General features: G+C 38.4%; 1 protein-coding gene across 1 annotated transcript; it reads right to left on the minus strand.

Annotated features, from left to right (window-relative positions):
* Positions 1-1,664: 1,664 nt before the first annotated feature.
* LOC119484772 (SERTA domain-containing protein 2-like) lies at positions 1,665-18,658 on the minus strand. The gene is made up of 2 exons (XM_037763850.1): positions 18,311-18,658; positions 1,665-6,054 (listed from the first exon to the last, which is right to left on the minus strand). Exon 2 carries the CDS (start codon positions 6,048-6,050, stop codon positions 5,070-5,072), a length of 981 nt encoding a protein of 326 aa, XP_037619778.1. The 5' UTR covers positions 6,051-6,054; positions 18,311-18,658; the 3' UTR covers positions 1,665-5,069.
* Positions 18,659-20,948: the final 2,290 nt, after the last annotated feature.

Raw genomic sequence — 20,948 nt, forward strand, 5'->3', positions numbered from 1 at the left:
AAAACTGTTTGGCTTCTCATCTCACACACACCTGATCCTAATCACCTGAAAGTTCACCTATATGCACTTCCATGTCACTGTTACACCCTGTGGTCAGTGCTAGAACTGCAGGCATTATCACATACATTAACTGTGTTTATATCCACAGATGCAAGTAAAATAAACTACATTAAGGCTCCAACAATTAGGGCCACATTGAGGAAAAAACTCTGAGATTTTGAGGATAAAGTCCTTATTTTAGAACTTTTTTTTCCTCTTGTAAAATGATGACATTATTCTCGTAATATTACAACTTTTCTTGTAATATTATGACTTTATTCTGGAAATCCCAGATTTTTCTTCCCCCAGTGTGGCCCTTATACAAATTATATATTATAATAATAAGAAAAAGATAGTAAATAAAAGACAGACAAGAGGACAAAGATGAGATCATTCCCATTTATTGTAGAAAATAAAATTACTAAAGTGGAACCCCCCCCGCCCCGTCAGAGCTGAATCCTCATCTTACACATTCAAATATAATTCTCAGAAGAAAAATGTCATATTGCATAGGACAAGGCACAGATTCATGTAACGACTTATTCCATCCCTTCTGTTAATGTCCAGTAAAAACCTCCTGCAGCCACAGTGACGCTACAAACCACTAAAATAATAATAATATTTGGTTTGACAAAAAGTGTTGAACAATCAATCTTTCATTATCTGGAAGGAAACAAACAAAACAGCAAAGATGAGTCTGGATAAACAGCCTGGAGCCAGTTTTTAATAATAAATAATTGGATTAAATCTAAAAGATTTGTTTAGTTAGTCCAATCGTTGTCTTACTTTTTGTTGATTTTACAGTAAATATGTTCAAATTCAGAACTAAAGGTCAAATATATCAGATATTTTGGATACTGATGATCCACTTGAAGTGGATTTGAAAACAGACAGCTCCAAATAGAATCTCTGTATTTATTTGTTTGTATTTTATTAATTTACACACTAAATGAAGATGTCACCGTGTCCCACTCGTGTACTACATACTGATTCGCAGCAGGTTTTGAGTCTGTAATGTGCTCACACCGTGGAAACGTGACAACATTAAGTGATTTTTAAGAGTCTCACAGCTGTAGACAAATAAAACAAATAAATAAATGTTAAATGGCAGTGAAACAACTCCAGGAAGCTCTTAGAAAACTAAGAAAGAAGTGTTAAATCTTAAAGACATTTGTGAAGTTAAATTAGTTGTAAACAGTAAAGTATGAATACTTGTACCAACCACAAAAGCTGTGCACTATATAGTAGAGCTGCAGCGATTAATCAGTTAGTTGTCAACTAAATTAATCGCCAACTATTTTGATCGATTAATCGGTTTGAGTTATTTTTAATTCTCTAATTCCAGCTTCTTAAATGTGAATATTTTCTGGTTTCTTTACTCTTCTATGACAGTAAACTGAATATCTTTGAGTTGTGGACAAAACCAGACATTTGAGGACGTCATCTTGGGCTTTGGGGAAACACTGATCGACATTTATCACCATTTTATAGACCAACTAATTGATTAATCGAGAAAATAACAGATTAATCAACCATGACAATAATCGTTAGTTGCAGCCCTAATATATATATATATAGATAGATGTATAATGAAAACAATATAATGTATAAAGAGACACATATTGTATACAATTAGTCTGTAATAAGGACTCAGTTCTTATTGGTGTGACAACCTGCTGTTACATCATCTGTCCAGCAGGTGGAGACACAGACGTTAACCAGATCTGGATTCAGTTTCAATATTTATGTATCAGGACATGATTGATCCGGGTCTGATCAATCTGATCTATTTACAATGACTAATGTACCTAAATAAACCAGAACTACACATACAGATAGCACGTTAATACCAGCTGGAGACCAACAAACGAACAAAAGGATTTTGGAGTTCAGATTAAAAAAAACTGGCTCGGTGTTTATCCATATAGAACTTTCTCACTCACACATATACATTAGAGCTGTGGCATAGGTTGAACTGAGGGCGTTTGCATTGCTGGAATCCTAAAATATATTACATAGTATTAAAAAAAAACTCCAATCATTTATTAAATGACGGTACATTTCATAGAAGAGATTTCCCCCAAAATGACCTCTGAGTTCATCTTTCAAGTCCACTTAGAAGTCGGTTTTGGTGGATTTTCCCCTTTGAAAGAATACATATTTATGTTCTGTACAAACAAAATATTAGTGTCCAGAGTTACAATAAATATACACGGAAAGCTGAGAGATAATAAATAATTCATAGAGTTATTTCTGCTAAAGGGAACGTCTGCATATTAAAGTTTGTATCACCACCACTGTTGAGGAAATACCTCCGTTATTGCAATTTAACTTCTTCACATCATAAATTACATACTTGTTTTTCCAGATGTGAGGTTTTTATTAACTCCAGGTTGTAGTTTTAAAACTATAAAATAACTTCATTGGTTGAGTTAAAAGTGAGAAACCACATATTTGAGCGGAATAAAATGAGATTGGAGCTCCTTTAAAAACACATGAAGACGATGATGCAATGATGCAATGAAGCTTTAAGGAAATAGAGCATGAAACTAAAAAAATGTACAGCTAGCAGGTCATTGTTGTGAAATAAATTCCTCTCTGTCCGGGTTTATTTCATTTTTTTATTTAATATTTATACTTGAGTTCATTCTTAGCCATTTGAATTTCATTTAGCTAATTTGCGCTCGCTGTCAGTTTTTAACTCAACCAATGAGATTTTTTTCTCTTCTTCGTGCTACTAAAACTACAAGTTGGATTTTAACCAGCAACAACAACTACAGTGGTGTTCAGACACAAAGTCAATGTGTGGACAGGAAGTGTGACGGATATCATCAGCAATAAACAAGCTACAGATGTAAAAACAAAATGCCAAATTAAGTTTGAAACAAGAAGCCTGGTGTTATTATATATTTTTCTTCTTATCAAATCCAATGAAAAGAACAAAAACAAACATAAATTGACTGACATGTATTGTTTGTGTTTCTTTCCGTGGGATTCATTAACAATAAGAAAAATACAGAAAAACAGCAGACTTTACATTTTCATTTAACAACAATCAGCTCAACATTTACACGTGTGTTGCTTTTTTAAAAAGACTTTCACATTCTTTGTTGACTAATTCAAATCCATTTTGCAGGCTGGATCCTCTGGATGATGAAATCAAGGTAATTAAACTTCCTTCAGAGTTGGTATTGCTACGTGACGAGCAACAGCAAGACGTGACCGTGTTATCGAGGTTTTAAAAAAGGCACTGGATTGTTTTTCATAAATGCTATTGAGATCTTTTTTCTTTCTTATTTGTAGAAACATGCACCGACGGTAGAAAAAAAGTCTCTGGAGATTTTTTTGTTTCTTACAATTTCTCGGACAGCGGTAGAAAAACAGGACGGTACTTCACGCTGGCGTTATTGAACCTGGAGCTCGGTGGAAGACAAAGACTGAGCTTCTGTTTCCACATTTGTGAGGAAATCATTCTAACGGTGGATCATCAGTATGCAGCCCAGGATGACAGTGTGCTTCCAATACTTTAACTCAGTGATTCAAGCTGCTGTGTGTGCTTTTATAAACATTAGTAAAGCTAACTGTACCTCACACATTGAAGGCCTGGTCACTCCAGCATTCAAAACCTCAACATTTAGCACCGAAATCAGTTCATTTCAATGGAAGTAAAGTACATCCAAAATTTTGCCAGTTCAGCTGAATTTTGACATTTAAAAAATTGCACCGTTGACGAAAAGCAAGCTGTCTTGACAGAGCTGATCTTTGAGGGAACAGAGAGTCCTAAATGGAGGATGCTATCGTAGCTTACTAGCTGTTGGGGTATAAACTTGGTTAGCAGACAGTTATGAGACAGGAGTCGATTATACTGTATAAACTGTGTGGATTCACTGTCCCGTTAGCGAGCGCTTGTTTTTCTAACGAACAGTCCTGAGAACAAGAAGCTCAGAAAGCTTTTGTAACTTATTAGTAGGGATGTAAATCACAAGTTGGATCACGATACAATATTATATCGATTCTTTAGAAAACGATACAATATTTGATGATACCACAAAGTCTGCTGTGATATCATTTCGATTCAATTTAACACAATCAGTTACAACTGATTTTGTTTCAACAGAAAGCAACTCAAATTTGACAATTTTATCACTGGGCTCTTCCAGACAATGAAAAGAAAAACAATCTATTCTTTTTAATTAGAAGAATAAAAATAGACTTCCTGTTGTTTACTATACAGTGCAGCATTTCTCATGTTGAAGCAATGTTTGAATGTTTAGGAATGAGCTGCGCTTGGAAGGACATGGCGACACGGACGTGCCATGGGAATTTCAAAATAAAGGCGTGTCTTAAAGATGACGATGTGTATCAATGTTTTCACTTTGCATCGATGATATTGGATCTTTGATCATTGAATCGATCCATATCGATATACAGTATTGATACACCCCTACTTATTAGTGCTAGCATGTTGGTTAAAATACAATAATGCTATCATGATGGATATCGTTATTTTATTCATTTCATTTATTGGTTGCTTGATAGAGACGGTAAGTATTAATAAACATGGCTGTAAATGCACTGCAGAGTTAGCTAAAAAGCTATTTTCTACCTTTAGTTTCTGGACAGATGTTACTGAGTGATCCTAAAAAAGAATATACTGTAAGTGGTTAACTACCTGTAGCTCAGCACGAACTCACTACATCACCAAGCCTTTAAAACCAAATATTGACCAGGCCTTTATACTGTCTCTCCTCTTTCTGACACGGATAAACAGGTTGAAGCATTATTTTTCCATTCCTGTCATCTCTGAAACCTTCTGGAACAACAGCGCTCTCCACCTGTTTTGTTGAATAAAAGGATCCAGCAGATTTATCTCTGAATAACAGCTTATGTGTGTAAACTAATGTCCTAATAATTTGTTGATGTTAAACTCAACACGCAGCAGCTTGAATCCTCCAGAATAAAACCAGTGTGAAGCACGTTGCAACTTTAAAACTGTACAAAATTAACAAAAAGTTATAAAAAAGTCTCTCTCAGCTGCCCACCAGCACCTCCATGATGTGGTCCAGCTCAGCCAGGTCCATTTTAAAAGGCTGGTTCTGGGCGCCGGCGCCCGCCGCTCCGTACCCGGACATCGACCGGACGAGGTCGTCCGCCATCACGACGGGGGCCATCTTGGATGGCGGTGCTCCCAATGAAGGCGGGCAGGGTCCGAGGTCGTACATGGACGTGTCAATGTCTGTGAAGAGGACGTCGTCTAGGGCGAAGTCAGTCAGGAAGGAGCCCGGGGAGGACGGAGAGGGAGGAAGAGGAGGAGGTGGAGAGGGTTTCTCCAACCTGCTCTCCACCTCCTGATAGCCCCGCCCCTCCTCCTTCATGACAACATCAAACAGAACCCGAGCAGGAGGTGGCGGCGGCGAAACCGAGGAAGAGGAAGACGAAGAGGAAGGACAGAGCTCCTCGATCTCCTCCAGGGCTGAGGAGAAGCTGTCTTTGGGTGACGGCGAGGGCGGTGGCGGCGGCCTCGGGGAGTGGTGTGGTGGGTGGTGTTGGGTGGAGGAGGAGGGCGGCAGGGTGAAGAACATGGGCAGGTCCTCCTCCAACAGCGAGGCGGGAGTCAGGCAGGAGTCCAGCGCCGTCAGTCCCGACAGCGGCGACGAGAGGATGCTGAAGGAGGAGGGAGGAGGCGTAGGCTGTCGGTAGCCTTCGTCCTCGCAGGCGGCGGCAGCAGCGACAGGCGGCGCAGCAGAGAAGAAGAGAGCGTCGACGCCTCCTTCCTGCCTGAAGTCGTCGTGGATGCGGCGGATGATGTTGTTGATGAGGACTCGGCGCTGGAGGCCGAGGTCGGCGCCCATCCGAGGACCGTACAGCTTCATGAGGGACATGTTGAGGACCGTCTGACGCTGCAGGGTGTAGGACACCTGCGACATGCCGCCGACTGCCAGAGGACGCCGGTCTTCCCCCAAAACATCCTCATCCTCGTCCAGTTTCCGCTTCACCCCGTTACCCAACATAAATCTGTGGAGTGGAGACAGAAACAGTTCAGAGAAAGACGACGTGAAACCTGGACAGCATCAAACTTTCAGTGAAGAAGATAAACTTTACTGATCCCACGCAAGGAAACTGACACCCTGGACAGGTTGCCAGACTATCACAGGGCTGACACATAGAGACAGACAACCATTTCACGCTCACATTCACACCTACAGGCAATTAAGAGTCAACAATAAACCTGCATGTCTTTGGACTGCGGGAGGAAGACGGAGAACCCGGAGAAAACCCACGTTAAGGGGAGAACATGCAAACTCCACACAGAAGGGCCCCAAGCCGGGTTTGAACCTGCGACCCTCTTGCCTTTTTAACCTATTTTTTTTTTTCCAGAGCTTTCAATTGCCTTCCGATGAGAAAGACAGTGAGATGTGGTTGAAAGCTCTGGGAAAACAATAGAAAATGAACCCAGAGCTATGATTTATTTTGTCCGAAAATTAAATAAATATAAATCAAACAGAAGTGTGGGTGGATTAATGGATTGACATAAACATCTTCAGCACATATTCTGAGCTTTGCTTGTTTTTACTGTGAAGTCTTGAGAATGTTTAATTTCAGCAGGAAAAGCAACTTTTGGATGAGTTGGGATATGAAATCCAGGTAAAAATCAGTTTCAACCATTTTTTTCCCATCAAATCTGTAAAAATATAAAATAACGAACCTTACAGCTGTAAATATTACCAACAAGATTAACACAGATACCCTTTTAGAAACAAAACCTAAGGAAGCTTAAGTGTTGTAGGTTATAAAACAACAAAAATTCAAGCAACTCAAAAACAGAAAATGAAAGATGACAGAGAATGTCAGAGATCACCTAAAGATCTCCGACAGAGTCTTGTGACAAGAAAGTCACTGGTTAGAAACCCCCCGATCTAAAGGGGAAATCTGACAGGGAAACAGCCAGCGGTGGAAGAAGTATTCAGATCCTTGACTTCAGTAAAAGTACTAATACCACACTGTGAAAATACTCCACTACACGTAAAAGTCCCGCATTCAAAACCTTACTGAAGTAAAAGTATTAAAGTATGAAAAGTAAAAGTACTCATTGTGCAGTAAAATGTTCCCTCTCAGTGTTTTACTATTATATATGATGTTTTTGGTAAAGTATAAGTAGCTCAAATGTGTACTTAAGTACAGTACTTGAGTACGAGGAGGGGGGGACATATTGATATATGAGCTGAAACACACGACGTGCTGAGAAATACTGAAAAAGAGCCGCGTGTCACATGACTGATGACACGTAAAGTTGGTGTGATGGACGAGTCACAAGTTTCCTGGAAGCTCAGCGGCTTCCTCACAAACATGAGAAATGTCTGTGTGCGTGTGTGTGTGCGTGTGTGTTGACAGTCAGCTGACCTGCTCCCATGTGAGCCGCAGTCAGCTGATTGGGTGAGAGTCAGTCAGTCCGACACCTTCTGACTCCCTGAACAACAAAACACAGGAAACAGGCGACTTCCGTCCTGACGACCAAACACTGAACAAAACACACACACACACACACACACACACCTTTAACACCCCGGGTGACTCGCCGGTGTTCCTAAAATCTCTCTTTGCTTTGTGTTTCCCCCCCAAGTTGTTGGTTATTTTTCATCTTGTGAAATAAATAAGTTCACTTTAGTGAGTCAGGAATAAAAAAAATTATTGAAATCAGCCTCAGAAATATGAAATGAGTCATGACCTTTATGTGAACGTAAGGGTCATGACTAAGATTTTTCTGGAGCAAAACCTGGTATGAAAAATATAAAACTACCCTTCTCCACTAACAACAAACCCCCAGTTTTGCAGGGTTTACTCAGCGTTGACCGGCAGCACTTATCATGTTCGTGGGTTAACACTGTTTTTCAACTGACATTTCATGTGAGCTCACTTTCAGTTTCACTTCCCTTTGTTCAGAGGCTCCCGACCCGGTGATAAGGACCCCTGGAGGGGTGGGCGGAAGAAAAAACTGAGCAGCAATCACTGATTATTTTCATTATCAATATTTTCTCAGTTTATTGTCTGGACTATAAAATAGAAAAAAAAGAGTAAGAATTAAATGTTTTGTTTTGTCCAACAAACGTGGCAGAAATGACTGAGTTACTGAAGTACTGTACCTACGTCCAGCTACTTATGTACTTTTAATTTATACTTGAGTAGTTTCAATTTATGCTACTTTCTACTCTGCTACATTTTAGAGGAAATTATTGTATTTTTCACTCCACTACACGTATTTTACAGTTACTGGTTACTATTCAGATTATGATTTTACTTACAAACAATATGACCGGTTTATAAAATATAATGTTATGGATTAAACTACCCAATTGTATATGTAAGAGATACTGCACAGTGAGCCGGTCATTGTTGTGAAATAAACTCCGACAGGGTGATGCGGAGGGGTCTCTGAGATTTAGGTAGATGTAGAAGTGTGAAGTTGCATAAAATTGAAACACACAAGTAAAGTAAAAGTTCGTCAAAATTGTACTTAAAGGCAGGGTTGACGATGTTTTCCAGTATACACTATTTGTTATATTGGTTGAAATGGTCTTTACACCCCGACAGCGATCCATTACTTATGAGCTCTGAAAAAGGACCAGAAAAGAGCCGTTATCTGTAGCCGCTGTAATCCTGTAAAAACATCTACCAATTACTGCCTCGCGGTCCGCTTGGAAAGAACCAATCAGATGCCTCCCTGCTCGTACTCTACCCTTGGCGTGCATCAGCCTGAACTCAAAGAGCGTCGCCGAGGCAAGTTTACTTGAGAATGGAAGAGAAAACTCAGCCAAAAGTAGCACTGCCTCGGTTACTTGTCATGAGGTAGCGTTGTCGAGTTGAGGTCCTCTCTCCGTTCGGTGGCTGTGAAGTAGTTACGATGCGACGGTGCTCGTGCATGTGTGGGGGGCGGGGGGCGTTGCCTTGGAATGAGCTCCAAGGAGAGGGGGTGGGTTTAGACGGAGCTCCTGAAGCGATACAAATTATGCTAGCTTTCAAACATCGTCGACCGTATCTTTAAGTACAGTACTTGAGTAGATGTACTTAGTTACTTTGTGTGTGTAGCAGAGGAGTGCTGATGAAGGCAGCTGTTGGGTTGGAGGTCTGTGGTAGCGGGTGGGGATTTGAACCTGTGACCTCTCGATTACTCGGCCAACAGGCGTCTGAAAGTGCTGACGGAGACTGAATTAAACAGCACACACACACACACACACACTCCTCCATATATATGATTATTCATCAGCTCTCCCTCCTCCTCCTCCTCCTCCTCGTCCTCACTACTTTAAACCCATGTGGGGCCCCTCAGAGGGGCCATCTGCTCCGACACCCAGAGAGGACGAGGTGAGGAGGTGACGGGGCGAGACACATAGGAACAGAGAGAGAGCGAGAGAGAGAGAGAGAGAGAGAGAGAGAGAGAGAGAGACAGATATGCGTCCTCCCCCATGTCTGTCTGCCTTTTTCCTAAAAAATACTTATCTTCTGAATATAAAAACTTAACCTCACACATTGTGATCGTTACAAATCAAAACCGTATCTTGTGACTGACTTTGGATCAGCTGGCTGAGGTTCAAATATTTCACCCATCCTCCCCCATCCTCCCCCTCTGCCAGCTGTCTGTGTGATGAGGTAAAAATCCAAAAATAGTTTCAGAAACGCTGCATTTGTGGGAAAAAACAAAGTCTTTGTCATGGAGATCTGACAGGTGTGTGTGTGTGTGTGTGTCACATACCTTTCCATTGAGTAAACTATCAGAGCTGGTGTTGTGTTACAGCAGCAGCTCTGCTCTCACAGTACAGACTGAAGCCTCAGTATAAACTCATGTGATCACATGACCTTATGACCTCATGACCAGGTGACTTCAGCTAACTAGATCGCCTTATTTTTTATAAAACATTAATTATTTTTAAAACTTAAGGTGCATTTAAGCTATTTTTTTCAGTTTGTATCTACAAGACGTCTACAACTAACGATTATTAACGATTATGAATTATTAAAGTTGTCATCAAATGTAAATTTTTTTTTTTTACTTTACTGTTAGGTCCAAAAAAAGCAACACATTTTCACATTTGAGAAGCTGAAAGCAGTATGTTTTTGCCATTTCTTTCTTGAAAAATTACTGATTATCAATCATCAAAGTAGTTGCTGATCATTTTTTTTCGATTGACGACTAATCGTTGCATTCTGCATCGTTCGGGGTGAGAAAAAAAATCTCTTTTCTTATATTATATTATGTGTTTTATCAAAATTAATCTAAATAAGGCTCGTTATTTTATATTTATACAGATCTGACAGAAAAAGAAAATGGTTGAAACTGATTTTCACCTGGATTTCATGTCCCAACGCATCCAAAAGTTGTTGTTTTTCCTGCTGAATTTAAACGCTCAAAAGACTTCACAGTAAACAAGCAAAGCTCAGACTATGTGCAGATGAGATGTGAAGATGTTATTGTAATCCATTATTAACCAACACATTGTGTTATTCTTCAATATACCTCACTGACCAAGGTGACGTCTTCAAATGTTTTGTTTTTTCTGACCAACAGTCCAAAGATATTCATTTCATGATCAAACAGGACAAAGTAAAGCAGCAAATCTTCACATTAAAGGAAGCTGGAATCATGTTTGGTATTTTTACTTAAAAAAAACTTGAAAAAGAAGAATTAATTATCTGAATAGTTGTGCCAACAAATTGTATGATGAGCTAATGTTCACACTGATCACCATTTGAGTTGTTTAATTAAATACTGCATCATTTCTTTCTTAATCTGACCATTTAAACTCTGGTGACACCAAATAAAACCACTGACACACCTGCAAGTCTTCTAACAACTAACCGTATTTAAAGAGCACACGTCAAAAACTCAGCAATCTTGTCTGGACTTGTTTGTAAATCAGCTGTTTGAGCGTTTATGAAACAAAAACTAAAGAGTCAACTTTTCTAATTTAAGCTTTAAAGACTCTGCAGGTGTGATTTTACAAGTTAAGAGCCACTTTGGGTATCAAACCTGTGACTTTTCAGTGACAGGACAGTGTGTCTGCTGCTGCTCCTGGATCAGTGTAAACACACTGAGGTCAGCGTGTTACTATCACGCTGTGGGGAGCTGTTTCACTGAGCTGCAGCTGCCTCCTTCACAGGAATTTTCTTGCTCAGCAGGCTTCAGTGTTTAGTCACGATCCTGACGACAGCCAGCAGCAAACACCACTGACCGCCATCTTTCTTTTTTCTCTTACAAACCGACTCCTGCAGGGCAGATTTTTTTTGCAGGAGCTGCATCCTGTGAACACTGAGGCTGCTGCTGTAGAGTGTTTTATTACCTCTGGTTTCACTGTTATGATCGGGTGTTTGGAGATAAAAGCTCTTATCCTGGTTTTTCTTAAATAAACTGTGATACGGCATCATGTAAACACTTTTTACAGGTTTCTGATCACTATCTGTTATCTGTGCAGGTGGCTGCAAAAACTTCCCCCTTTTGGAGCGACAAGAAAAGATTCACTCGAGCTGCTTGATTAAACTCTAAACAGAGCTTTTTGAAAGTGGTCTTCAGAGTGGATAAATGTAGGGCTTCCAACATTCATAAAGTTATTTACTGGGTACCAAATTTCTATCAGGACACAGGACCACTATGGGCTGAGATGGAACAGTTTGCTTGTAATCCAGTGTCCTTACCATCAATGCTTTATGCACCACTACCTCTCAGCAACACAAAACAAGATTTGCATTAATGGGTTATTATCGCGATAACTTTGACAGCCCTAATCGTAACCCCTGTGTTATGATACGTATTGTATCGCCAGATTCTTGCCAATACAACAGAAACAGAAAATGTGTGAATGAGAAGAACAAAATAAAGAATTTGGCTCGGTACAAGGAATCACAGATCAGAACCAGCTGAGACTCAGCAGAGGAACCACAGTCTGACCCACAATTGAAGACATACTGGTCGACCAAAAGAGGAGGAAGAGATTCAATTTTATATACAAGTCGTTTTCACACCCAAACAGCAGCTTAGCGTAGACGTTCATGCTACAGCTGTCTGACAACAGAAACACAAACCTACATCACTGTTTAGGACTCCTCAGTATCGAACCCCAATTCTTATTCGGAACAGACCAAAATGTGTCTGTAGTACCCGGTATCAAAAACTGTCAAGTACTTGAAGTCACAGTCAAATATCTGGTCTGATTATAAATCGTATTTGATCAGATAGTTGCAATTTAAATAACAATTTTGCCAATTTCTAGACTGTATTTCATTTTGGTAAAATTCTTGTACTGCTGCTGGTGTCAAGACAACATTTAACATTTGTGAACTCTGTTTTTCTTTTGTAAATGAAAAAAAGCATGTATATATTCCTAAAATTAAAGTATCAAAAAGTATTGTTTTGGTATCTGTACAATAGCCTAACTCAAGTATTGGTATATCAACAAGGCAAACAATACCAAAATCCAGTATTGGTGAAAAGCTTCATTTTCCCTAAACAAGAGAATAGGGCTGAAACTAACGATTATTTTCATTGTGGATTAATCTGTCGATTATTTTCTCGATTAGTTGTTTGGTCTATGAAATGGTGAAAAATGTTGATCAGTGTTTCCACAAGCCCAAGATAATGTCCTCACATGTCTTGTTTTGTCCACAACTCAAAGAGATTCAGTTTACGGTCATAGAGGAGTAAAGAAACCAGAAAATATTTCACATTTAAGAAGCTGGATTCAGAGAATTTTAAAGGGTAACTTCGGTATTTTTCAACCTGGAGCCTAGTGTCTCATGTTTTTGTGTCTAACTGACTAATGGGCACAACGATTTCTGAAACTGGTCCAGTATTGAGGGAGAGCGCTGCAGCTACCAGCCGCTAAACGAGCTGTAATGAAACCATTTTCTTTACCTTTCACTTCCTGTTTGTCATTGTGTCATGTGACTTGTTGACGGAAGACAAAGGCGGAAACATGGGTGAGAATGGAGAGAAGAGTGCCACTGGTGTTTGTTGTGTCGGAGTACAGAAAGCGTAGCTTAGTGTTATCTAAAAGTCTTTCAATGTCATGGCTGGATATTTACATGATTTCCACAACATGGATTTGAAGCGAAAGGTAAGAAAAAACATTTTATTTCTTCGTAGGGTCCTTTCCATAAAGTTGTCAGACACTTATAATAACAATCTGAGCCTGTCAGTGGCAAAAATAAGCACTTTTAGTGAACGTAAACTGACTGTGCCAGGTTGCCCCACATTACTATATTACAGCTTGTTTAGCGGCTGCCGTCTACAGCATTCTCCCTAAATACTGGACCAATTTCAAAAAGTACAATTAGTCACCTACTGTAGACACAAAAACATGGGAAAATAGCGTCCAGGTTGAAAAATACTGAAGTCATCCTTTAACTTTTTTTTCTTAAAAATGACTCAAACCGATTAATAGATTATCAAAATAGTTGACGATTAATTTAATAGTTGACGACTAATCGATTAATCTTTGCAGCTCTGTAAGAGACCGACATCTTCTTGCTCCAGTGTGCAGAGTTATCAAAAAAGCATTTTCTGCTGGTGGTGGAGAACTTTACGGTCAAAGCAGAGAATGAAATATACACCGATCAGCCATAACATTAGGACAGCATGGGCACCCTGACCATACCCAACAAACTGCGATGCACTGTGTGTTCTGACACCTTTCTATCGGAACAGCATTAACTTTTTCAGCAATTTGAGCTACAGTAGCTCTTCTATTGGATCGGACAACACGGGCCAGCCTTTGCTCCCCACGTGCATCAATGAGCCTTGGGTCTGACCTTGTCGCCGGTTCACTTCACCTTCCTTGGACCACTTTTGTTGGTCCTGACCACTGCAGACCGGGAACATCCCATAAGAGCTGCAGTTCTGGAGATGCTCTGACCCAGTCGTCTAGCCATCACAATTTGGCCCTTGTAAAAGTTGCACCCATTTTTTCTGCTTCCAACACAAAGTTCAAAGTTCAAAATGTTCACTTGCTGTCTAATATATCCCACCCACGGCCAGGTGCCATTATAAAGAGATAGTCAATGTTATTCACTTCACATGTCAGTGGTCTTAATCTTATGGCTGATTGGTGTATATTACTAAATGTATCAGCATTAGTTGGAGCAAGATTTTCTGTTTTTCCCTGAGCCAGTACTACCTGTAAAGGAAAAAACAGAGATGTTTTTTCCTGAGGTGTTTTTTCCTGTAAGATTTGAGGTTTATGGAAAGAAAAGAAGGTTCAGCCTCCGGATGGTTTAGTGTGTGTTTGTCTACCTGACTAACTGTGCGTGTGTCTGCCCACTTCGTTCAGTCTGACATGTAGGAACATGTTGCTGCTGACTGACCTGTTTAAAGAGACACTTTTATTTACAGCAGTCAGAGCACTCTTTGTTTTGAGCCCATAATCTATATATACAGTAGGTCCTTTAGCACACAACTGATTCTTCTAATGTCAACTAAATACTAAAATAAAAGATAAACTTATTTTGTCTTTGCATGAGCTGATTTTTCATCAAACTTGCAGAGTTAATCAGCCTCTTCTCTTTTTTTAAATTGTACTGTGAAGGTTTCGTTTCCGTGTGTTATTAATTACAATAACTCGGCGACGAGTTTGTTCCTTATTGCTGCCGGTAACTGTGTTTAAAGAGAAACTGAGACTCCAGGAAGTGAAGGTGGACTTTACTCACAGAAGAGAAATCTTGGGTGTTTGCTGCTGCAGGATATTCCCCACTGTATGTGTGCGTGTGAGTCATCATATACAGTATCTTTGTCTTTCGTGAGTCATTGATGAGTCATGTTTTTGTCACAAAACTTTTCAGTCTGATTTTACAGAAAATATATGTACCAACGCTTATGGGAAATGGTCATGTTTTTAGTTTGAGGCTTACTAAGAGATGTGGGTAGCAACTGAGTGTTTGTGGGAGGGGTAAATATAAAGAAAGGGAAAGCAAAATAATTTAAGCTAAAAAAAATAAAGATTAGACAAACTTATTTTTAGTTCAAGTTAATGTTAATAAAACAGGGCTGTCTATATGTGGTTCTCATATGAACTGCTAAAGAAGAAGAGCTGCAACTATTAGCCGTTTAATCAGTTTGTTGATCAGCAGAAAATTGTATATAAATAGACAAATCAACTACAGACCCAGTTTTCAAATGGCAACTGACAAAGTGAAACTTGGATGATATTTACATATAGGGCTGCATCTAACGATTATTTTAATTTCCGATTAATTTGTTGATTATTTTTTTGATTAATTGATTAGTTGTTTGGTCTATAAAATGTCAGAAAATGGTCGATCAGTGCTTCTGAAAGCCCATGATGACATCCTAAAATGTCTTGTTTGGTCCACAACTCAAATATATTCAGTTTACTGTTATAAAGGAGTAAAGAAACCAGAAAATACTCACATTTAAGAAGCTGGAATCAAAGAATTTTGTCTTTAAAAATTACTCAAATCAATTAATCAATTATCAAAATAGTTGGCGATTAATTTAATAATCTATAATATATATCTATTTATTAATCAACTAATCTATTAATCGTTGCAGGCAGCTCTAATTACATATTTCATATATTGGGTGGGGTGGACATATCAACACAGTTGTACTTTGAGCCTCAGCTGTACTTTGTGTTTACTGCTAATTAACAAACTGTAGCATGCTGTTTATTTTTGTTTATTTCTGATCCTCACTGTTAACTGTTTACATTTCTGGTACTGTGTACATTTGGTTTTTGCATCTTATTGATCATTTTTATTGTTTATATTTTGTTATATTTACACCCTTTCCTGTTTTGTACTGTAACTGCTGCGCGACAATTTTCCTCTGGATAAATAAAGTATCTTATCTTAAACTAATACGGGGAGCATGGCAAACATTATACCTGCTAAATGTTAGCGTTGTCTTTGCAAGACATGCTGATTTTAGCATTTAGCCTAAAGCACGACTGTGCCTAAAGTGCAGCTAGCATGGCTGCAGACTTGCTGCTTGATAAATGACTTCAATGAATAAATTGATGAAGTATCTGTTGATCAGCTAATCTTCTCAGCTCTACACTGCAGCACACAGAAGTAACACAACTGTGTCTTCAACGTCTTCGTCAGTCAGCTCTTGTATCAGAGTTGAGTGTAACTGGCGTCCTGCAGTGAGTGTGTGAGTCCAATGTCGAAGTCTTACATAATACACACAAAGTGCTGATTGTACTGAGAGCAGAGTGAACGTCTGTCAGTCTGCTGTAACTCCGCCTGCTCCACTTTTTAAAACTGCTGCTCCACCGACCACATTCTTCCCTTTAAACCTCGACTCCACACCAGGAAACAGACAGCACGCTGACCTTTGACCCCCCCCCCCAGCTGCTGATCTGTGTCACCACAACCAGTGTAAACACAACTCTAGGATACTTGATTTTACACGCTGTCTGCATGTAACTACTGCAAAGCATGTCTACATGCACCTTTTACTCATTACTTCTCCTCTTCTTGTGGCCCCTGTTTAAAGTGTTTGTAATAAAAATTAAAGCTTTACAAGGTGGATAAACTCTTTTCTGCCAAACTGATGTGTTCAATTCAAAGGAACCTGAGACGTACCCGTAAACTAAATTGATCGATCAGTTAACAATATTTTACATGTACAATTTTAAAAAGCAAACATTTGTTGTTTCCAGCAATTTTATGCTTCTTTACAGTTTCTTTAAATAGAAATTGAATACCTTTGGGTTTGTTTATTGACTGCAGGTCAGACAAGATAATTCAATACAATATATCCTTACTTTTGGCCATTTATCGACTACACAGATTGCTAATTAATTGAAAGGGTCAACAATAGATAAATCAATAATAGAGCCTGATATGTCATCTGATATTATTGGTTGATTTTAGCTATATATCAATATATCCCATTCGGCGTTAATCTTGGCCGATAAGTAAAAACAAAATGCAGTACAGGTCAGGAATGCCAAATGACACCAGTAAATGATGGATAAATGTCATTGGTGACCGGCAAAAGTTAATTTGTTCAATATACAGGTTTGTCCACACCACACACTACTTAATTTAATGTAGTTTATTATTCTTTTGATTATTTAAAAACACTTTTAAGGGATGGTTATAGTATACTAAAGTGTGTGTTCAGTACCTTTATTGGACAAAATTATTTAATATCCAAAAAAGAAACTGAAACTCTGTTTCTCCCTTTAAAAATGAAGTCTGGTTCTAATCAATACTTAAGATATTAATTACTTCTACAAAAAGCTGGGACGTGACAGGAATGTTTTGTTGATTCTACAGAACATCTTAATACAATTAAGTACGATAACATAACTATAGGCTATTTATTGTGCTTATTGTATTTGTTTGATGACTGTGTGGTACCGCTGACTGTACAACAAACTGCCCCTATAGGGGATAATAAAGTTTTCCTTGACCCTTGACCTTTAACTATGGACTTGTTATCTGCAATTCAAGAAGATTCAAGATTCCTTATTTGTCATTGTTATGCTCCACATAAAAACGAAATTGTGTTTCTTACATCCACCACTCAGAAATTCAGTGCAAAACAATTGGTGAAAACTATAAAGTAATTAACTAATAATTAAGAACACTAATAAGATAAAAGTATATCTGTTGTTGTCCTCGTATTGTATTGTATTTTTGTCAATTTATCTGATATGGACCTATGTGTCTGAAATAAAGTTGAATTGACTATGAACTAAATGTTGAGTGCCAAAAGTGAACTACAAGTGAACATTAAAGTAAATCTGAAGTTACACTAGAAAAGTCAGATCAACCATACATACCACTCACTATAACCAAACTACAACAACATTATTATTATTTAAAAGCTCTTCATTTCCCTGCATGGGAAATATAATCTCACATGATGGTCACTTCATGTATAAATCACTGCTGGTGACCCAGTGAGTATAAAGCTGTCACAGCAGCAGCAGCTGGTTTTCCAGACCCTCCGGGACCTCCAGGCCACCGGCTGCTGCTCCGCGCCACCTGCCCCGCCACCAGTCTCCCGAACCCGGCCCCAGCCTCCACACAGGACCGCAGAGAAAAAAAAGCGGTTGTTCTAATAAAACATTTTTTTTGTTCACATGAAAAACCTCACTCTTTCTGACTATTAACTGCTTCCTGTGTGGATAAAGGTGATAACTACTATTATGTTTAACACTGTAGTGACGTTAAACAACACACAAACTGTATTATTAAAGGTGTCGGTGTCCCCGGTGTCCGGTGGTCGGTGCTGTGTCTGTCCGTCACTCACCACATGTAGCTAGTCCCATCCACCAGGGTCTCCTCTGCTGCATGGGTGTCGTCGGTCGTCGGTGAGGCCAGGAGGAGCGGTGAGCGGCGGACGGTTCAGGAGGAAGAAGGAGAAGAAGAAGAAGATGGAGGAGAAACGAGCCGTTAAGTCCGGTTGTTTGTTCGGTTGTTAGTTTGTTTCAATACTCCGCCATCGGTCCTTTCCCCTCCTCCGGCGGCGGCTGCCTCGACCTCAACACTCACCGAGCTCCACTCACACAATGGCGAGGAGGAGGAGGAGGAGGAGAGAGGAGGAGGAGGAGGAGGAGATGTGTCACCGAGGAACGGCTGTCAAGAGACCGTCAAGACAGTAAGAACCGCCGGTAACACCACTTCCTGTGATGAACTTCAAAATAAAAGCGGTTTCCGGTCCTAGCAAGTGGCTTCAAGTTATTTGGACTTTTCTGTACATTCAATATTAAATATGTATATATATATATATATTAAATATTGAATGTACATAAACATAAATAAGTACATAAATACATATATATATATTATATTTTTAATATATATATATTATGTACATTCAATATATTATATTGAATGTACATAAACATAAATAAGTACATAAATACATATATATAATTATATATTATATATATTATATTATATATATACTATGTACATTCAATATATTATATTGAATGTACATAAACATAAATAAGTACATAAATACATATATATATGTGTGTATTATTGAATGTATATAAAAGTCAAAATAGCTTGAAGCCACTTGCTAGGGCCTGAAACTGCTTTTATTTTGAATATATATATATATTTGAGTTGTTTTTTTTTGAGTTTTTCAATGTTATATTTATTGTTTTTTTGTTCATTTTGAAACAACAGAACAAACATTCACAAACGTCCCCAATAATAACATTCTCGGTACAAAGAAACTTAACACACCTAATATTAATATAAAATAAGCCAGTATAGAGACAGGAAAAACATATTATCTTAAAGAAATAGATATATAACACATATATTACACATATACGCACACACAGTATATAAACACACAAAAACACATATAAATATATTCAATTAAAAAAATTCAGTGTACAATTCAGTCTATATTAAATATATTTTTTGACAAAACAATACCAACTCAAGGTCGACTCACTAACTCTTTTTTTTCCAGAGCTTTCGACTGTATCAGTTCATTTAGATGGTCTTCATCAGTTTGCTCAGTTGTCATGGAGATTTTGACATGTTAGCTCAGTATTTGTTATTTCATCTTTGTACTTTTAGGATTAATAAATAACAATTTTGATATTATATCAAATATTTAAAGGGACTGTTTGTAAGAATCAGAAATGCTTGTTAACAGCGACACCTGTGGCCGTCAAGTCAACGAAAGTCAGCGTCAGGCTCGCGCTTGTGCTCGCTCTACATAGACATGAACGAGCATCATCAAGTATTCATTTTTTAACATGGGGAATCTAAAGTTTTAGTCTGAAGGCCAACTGAAAATGTCCAACATCCTTATCTCACTGTGATGAGCTTGTTGCAGCTCAGCACACTGACAGAATAATGGTGCACTGTGGGACCTTTTGGAGACACATAACACTTCCACACAGGAGATGGGGGCTCACTGGAGGGTTTGATGAGGATGAAAATGATGTTACTTCAGTATCAGGAAAATGTATTTCAAGTATTAAAAGTGTAAAAACGTCCCCCGTGACTGTTATACTATTGATAATTATAACTCATCATTAATGTTAAAGCAGGATTTTACTGTTGTTGTTGGTTGATGTGGAGCTCATTTTGAAGTATATAAACTAATGATTATTTTCATTATAGATTAATCTGCTGATTATTTTCTCCATTAATTGATTAATTGTTTGGTTTGTAAAAATAATGAAAATAGTTGGAAATTATGTCACAATGACCCAGAGACCAAAATGACACCTTCACAATGTTTGTTTAGTCCAACCAACAGTCCACACCTCAACACTAATAGATTAACATTATTAACATTATTAAAAAAATAAAAGCTACAAATCTGTACATTTGTGAAGCTGGAACCATGAAATGTTTTATATGAAAAATGACTTAAATTATTATGAAAATAGTTGCCAATCGTTTCAGCTGTCGTTGTACATTTTCATATGTATTATGTGCAAAAATCTTACTTTGTAAAATAAAGTTGTCGAATAATTGTTGAGGAGTAAAAAGGACTTTTCACTCTGAGATGTAGTGGGGTAGAAGTATAAAGGGGCTTGAGAAGAAAATACTCAAGTACAAGTACCTCAAATTTTCTTACGTACAGTACTTGAGTAGATGTACTTAGTTATATCCCAACACTGAATATAGATCAAGTTTTAAGTTAAGTTACACACTAAAATTGTCAAAATCACATAATTCTTACTATTGAATCTGTAAAGTTTCCTCAAAAGTTTTCCTGATTATTTTCTGGGGTTAATCGTCTGTTAACTGTTCATAACTGTAGAGAGTGTTTTCCATCTGTCTCAAGTTATGAAACTGTATTTTTAGTTCCTGGAAGTATGTGAGTCCAGTTCAGCTGTAGTGGTTTTATGTATTCAGACGGTTGGGAGACAGAGCAGAGAAAGTTGTGGCTGAGTTGGACGTTACCG

The sequence above is a fragment of the Sebastes umbrosus genome, chromosome 3, assembly GCF_015220745.1.
Source record: "Sebastes umbrosus isolate fSebUmb1 chromosome 3, fSebUmb1.pri, whole genome shotgun sequence".
NCBI lineage: Eukaryota > Metazoa > Chordata > Actinopteri > Perciformes > Sebastidae > Sebastes > Sebastes umbrosus.

What these genes read in the sequence shown, in the direction of transcription:
- LOC119484772 (XM_037763850.1), bottom strand. Translation starts at nt 6,050, where the DNA reads ATGTTGGGTAACGGGGTGAAGCGGAAACTGGACGAGGATGAGGATGTT.